General features: G+C 57.0%; 1 protein-coding gene across 1 annotated transcript in view; it reads right to left on the bottom strand.

Annotated features, from left to right (window-relative positions):
• The window catches only part of COL9A2 (collagen, type IX, alpha 2), a 15,217-nt gene that overhangs the window by 9,468 nt on the left and 1,139 nt on the right, over nt 1-4,610 (bottom strand). The window contains exons 3-11 of the mRNA XM_010862813.1: nt 3,829-3,903; nt 2,593-2,628; nt 2,447-2,509; nt 1,350-1,403; nt 1,190-1,225; nt 1,074-1,097; nt 691-744; nt 346-399; nt 133-225 (exon numbers count right to left, since the gene is read on the bottom strand). Coding sequence (XP_010861115.1) covers nt 133-225; nt 346-399; nt 691-744; nt 1,074-1,097; nt 1,190-1,225; nt 1,350-1,403; nt 2,447-2,509; nt 2,593-2,628; nt 3,829-3,903 — 489 coding nt within the window. The remainder of the gene's footprint in view (nt 1-132; nt 226-345; nt 400-690; nt 745-1,073; nt 1,098-1,189; nt 1,226-1,349; nt 1,404-2,446; nt 2,510-2,592; nt 2,629-3,828; nt 3,904-4,610) is intronic.

The raw sequence follows: 4,610 nt of genomic DNA, 5'->3' as shown, positions 1-4,610 counted from the left end.
ACAGGGCAGTGCTTCCCAAGACCTCTCCTCCGCCCGCACCTGGCTGCACCTCTCCGGCGCAGTCTCTCCGGGTCTCCAGGGACCCTACCGTCTGAAGGAACCTGTCTCCTTGCCCGCCCCTCTCAAGATGACCCGCCCCTTCCCCGGACTAGCCCCGCCCCAGGCCCCGCCTCTCACCAGGAAATCCGCGCTGCCTTCCAGACCCTGAATGGTTCCAGGGCGGCCCTGAGAAAAGATGTGTGGAGATGGAACCTGACTCGAACCCTCCTCTCCCCAGTCTTGTGCCGAAGACCTTTGTCCTTCCCCAGCCCCACCCTGCCATGTGGGAGGCCTGAGGACACTTACCGGTTTCCCAGGGGGTCCCGGAGGCCCTGATGGTCCCTCTGGTCCAGGATCCCCCTGGAAGCAAGAAAGGCCCAAATCATACCCTTGTCCAGCCTTGGCTAGGTCACCTCTGCCCCCTGCTCCAGTTCCCGCTACTGCCCTGTCCATCCTGCCCTCCAGGTCCCCTCCTGAGATCTGGGGAGATCAAAGCCTGATCTGCAGAGGACGCCCCGCCATTGGCTGCCCCAGACCTGGAGGAGATTCCTGGTGGCCAGAAGCAGGCCCAGGAACTCCTGGAGAGGTTCTCAGCTTGCGCTTGAACGCAGAGGGCAAGACAGAGTGAGCAGAGGAGTGGCTGGGGCTCACCTTGGGGCCTGTGAGTCCAATCTCACCAGGGAGGCCAACAGGTCCAGGTGGTCCCTACGAACAGAGACATCAGTGGCTAGAATGCCTCAGAGGGTTAGCCCAGCCCTGCCACAAAGATAGAAACAGGTGCCCAGAGCCCCTTTCCCCACTTTCACTTTGCAACCAGCCCCAAAGAAGCAGACAAATTAGGACAAATTAGGGCTTTAAGGACCAGAGAATTTCAGAGTCAGTGGATAGGCCCAGGGTTCTCTGACAAGTTGGCCCATTTCTGACACCATCACAGTATGCTGGCCCCTCCCCATGCTGGCCAGTCCCCTGGAAGCCCTTCTCAACTCTGCCCCTCTGAAAGTCCCAGGGACCCTGCCCCATCCCTGAGGACTTACAGGAGGTCCGGCGAAGCCAGGGCCCTGAAACAGAAGGAAAGATTAGGTTCATGGCTCCTTTTACAAATCCCCCTACCTACAAAGGGTCCCTTAAAGCCACTGCAGGTTATACTCACCGGCAGGCCGGGGGGACCTGGGAGCCCAGGCTGGCCCTGCAAAAGCAATAGGAGAGGCTCAGAGGCTGGGGTCTCCTGCATTTCTGCTCCTCTCTGCCACAGCCCCTCCTAAACTCTGGTACCTAGATTGCCCATGCTGAACCCCTAACAGGCCACTTGCCTTGACTCCAGGGATCCCTGCAGGACCGGGCTCCCCCTTGGCTCCAGTTAGACCCTGGAGAAGAAAAAGAAGATACATCTGTGAGGGGCAAACCTGCTCCCTGACCAATGGGAGGACAGGGTGGGTTCAGAGGTCTCTCCTGGTTGGGCCCAGGCTGCCTTTCGTCACACTGCATGAAGGCCTATGGGCATCAACACCTCACTTTCCTTTCTTCCAGTTCCCACACTAGCCCTTGATGATTATCCTCTTTTGAAAGGTAAGAACCCAAGGCCCAAAGATTTGTTAGCCCAGACCTCACATCTCCAGTCTAGGAATCTAGAAAACCTAGATAGATATGGGTCTGGATTAGCCATTTTCTTAATGTCTGCCCTTGACAGCTTATTCTGAGCCTCAGTATTCTCATCTGCAAAATGGGTTAATAATCAATGCTTGCTTCTCTGGGTGGTTATGAAAATCGATGTGTAAGGCAATATGCTTTGTAATCTTTGCAGGGTATGGATGAGTTGGAGCGACCCTGTGGCTGCTCACAGCCCTAATGGGCACTTCTTGAGCCAGCAGGCCATTCATGGGGGGCCACTTTTTCCTCCCATCTTTTAGTGACTGACTCAAGTGTCTCCCCAACCAGATGACTTCCCAATAACCGTGTCCAGGAGCCAGTGACCTTGGAGCCTGTGTCCAGGAGCCTGTGACCTTGAGCCCATGAACCCCTGGAACTGCATGCTCTCAACCAAATGATGTTCTTCTCTTGAGTAGTGCCTGGGGCTGTAAGGGGGTGGGGTGGGGAAGGGTAAAGGGGAGGAAAGGAGAGGATGCAAAAGGGCAGCTCTGCCCAGAGAATTAAGTGTAATACTTGGAGGCCAGAAATGTGAGGCTAAATTCTGACTGCTGCTAAGTCCTCTGGATGCCCATCTGCCCTTGATTCAGTGCTCCTGGTGTGGGTGTGAGGTCAGAAGCCACATGAGGGTAAGGGGAACTCACAGCTGTAGAGTCTCCATTATGCTCTGCACAGCAGATCAGGGAAGATGCCAGAACTGGGTTTTGGAAGTCAGGGGGTGGAGCCCTAGCCTACCCTACCTGACGCTCAGGTAGGTACTCACATCTATCCCGGGCTTCCCGTCTGGCCCATCTGTTCCTGCTTTGCCAGGCTCTCCCTTAGGTCCCTTGAAAACAGAGGTGGAGCAAATATTAGCCACAGGCAGGAAAGACCTGGAAGCATCAAAGGTCAAAGGGAAAAAGCACTCACCGGAGGGCCAGCTTTCCCAGGGGGCCCTTTGTCACCCTGCAAGATATAAGTTGTTGAGAAAGCTTACCGTGGCTTGTGCAACCCCAGATGGGCACACACAAGCCCTGGTTGACCTGCCCACATGCTCCTCTCCTTTTCTGTCCTGGGTCCTCTCAAACCTCGTGCTTTTTAGGAAAATAGCTCCCTTTCTTTCAAGAAAACCATAGGTGGATTGAGACCAACCCCATGCAGGCTGGAGAGAGTGACATCAACATGCAAGTGAGTTCTGGACATGCCAGTGTTGGGACGGTGCCAGTCATGAGATCTGTGAATGGGTTGCCTCGGAGAGCGGTGCCTCTTGGATTTGAGCAAGTGTGAGAAGAAACTTTGGGGCTTTTAGGAAAATACGAAGAGAAGGTGAGCGAAGGGGGCAGTGGTAGACTGGGGTCAGGAGAATGAGATGTGGCAGGGGCAGGGACCAAGGGGGCAGCTTCAATCTGTCCCCAAGGCAGGAAGGACCTCCTTCCCCTGTGACAAAGGATCCTCGATGGAGAACAGACGTGGCCTGTGGAATCACATTCAGCCCCAGAGAGACCTCCAGGCATTTCAGGGCCTCTGGCGGCCAGAGAGCCTGGCAGGGGCCCAGCGCCCGTGTTTGGAGGGTGGGGGCACCAAGTTGAATAGAAAGCTGTGGAGATGGGTAAATATGGGGCTGACCTCGTGGGGGAGCATCCAGAATGAGGTATTTAACTCTCACCACGGTGGGGAGAGCAGGGAAGGAGCCCAGCTGCTTCTAAATCGGGAAGAAAAATGTAAAGGGAAGAGACTGGAGTCTGGCCCCCGCTGGACAGCGGTCTGGCCAAGCCTCCCAAGCTACCCTGAAGAGGCACCCAGACGTGCCAGGGGGCAGCGCGCGGAGTTAAGGCGTCTCCCACCCCCAAACGGGAGGAGGGGGCGGGGGATGAGGAATCGCTGTGAGCTGTGGCAGGTAGACCGAACAGCAGCTCCTTGTCCACCAGCAGCTATAACGGGCTCTGCCGCTCCAGGCTGGTTTGAGGTTTTTGTAGAACAAACGGGCTCCTTGTGGGGCAGGCCGGCGCTGCCTACTGGCAACTGGGGGCACTGCACCTCCAGGCACCGACCTCACCGCCGCCACCCCCTGCCTCCACTCCCAGAGCACACAAAATTCCCCTTTGTCCGCAGCCTCTCGCCCCCCGCCCCCCCTCTCCCGGTCCCGGTCCCGGGTTAGAGACTCACGTCGATTCCGTCGGATCCAGGCACTCCCGGTGGCCCTGGGGGCCCCGGAGGCCCCGGCTCTCCTGGCAGACCTCTCTGAAAACACAAAGCGGGCAGCCCTCAGACACTGCAGGGAACTGGGCGTCCAGGGGCGCACCTCCCCTCTGAGGAGCCGTGAACTCCCCTTCACTGAGAACACACTGTGGACCTTTACATATATTATCTTATTGACTGGTTCAGAACTCTGAGCCGAGACTAACGAGCCCCAGTTTGCAGGTGAGGAAACAGGCTCCGAAAGATCACAGGAGGTAAACTGTGGAGCTAGAATTCCGCCCTAGGTTTGCCCAGCTCCTTCCACTGTACCGCGCTGCCCCTGCGCCGTCGTGGGTGGAGAATAGAAGGAGCTGCTGATGACTCAAATAACGGATGGTTAAGGAAGACGGTACCTAGAGATGCTTGATCCTCAATGAACGGTTGCTTGGATTATTTTTAGATGGACGACAGATATTGAAGATGGATAGGTACCCCTCTACCTCTCCCCCTGGTGAGGATAAAGCCCGACAGGAAAGTTGGGGAGGTGCAGAAAGATGGGGCCGTTGAGGGTGTCTAGGGAGGGCAAGCCTGTTCTCTCCTCCTTCCGAGAGCATCCGTCTCCCAGCACCGCTCCTCCGTCCTCAGTTGGATGGCGCTCTTAACGCGATCCATCCTAGACCCAGGCAGGGGTCCGGCGTTTGCCAGGTGCCCGCGCTCCCATCCCCACCCCCAGACCGAGAAGTGCCAGGTTGGCGCCCCACGGTCGAGCT

This window comes from Bison bison, unplaced genomic scaffold (assembly GCF_000754665.1).
Source record: "Bison bison bison isolate TAMUID 2011002044 unplaced genomic scaffold, Bison_UMD1.0 scf7180017864484, whole genome shotgun sequence".
Lineage (NCBI taxonomy): Eukaryota > Metazoa > Chordata > Mammalia > Artiodactyla > Bovidae > Bison > Bison bison.
Note: the sequence above shows the minus strand (reverse complement) of the source record. Positions and strands in the feature narration are given on the sequence as shown.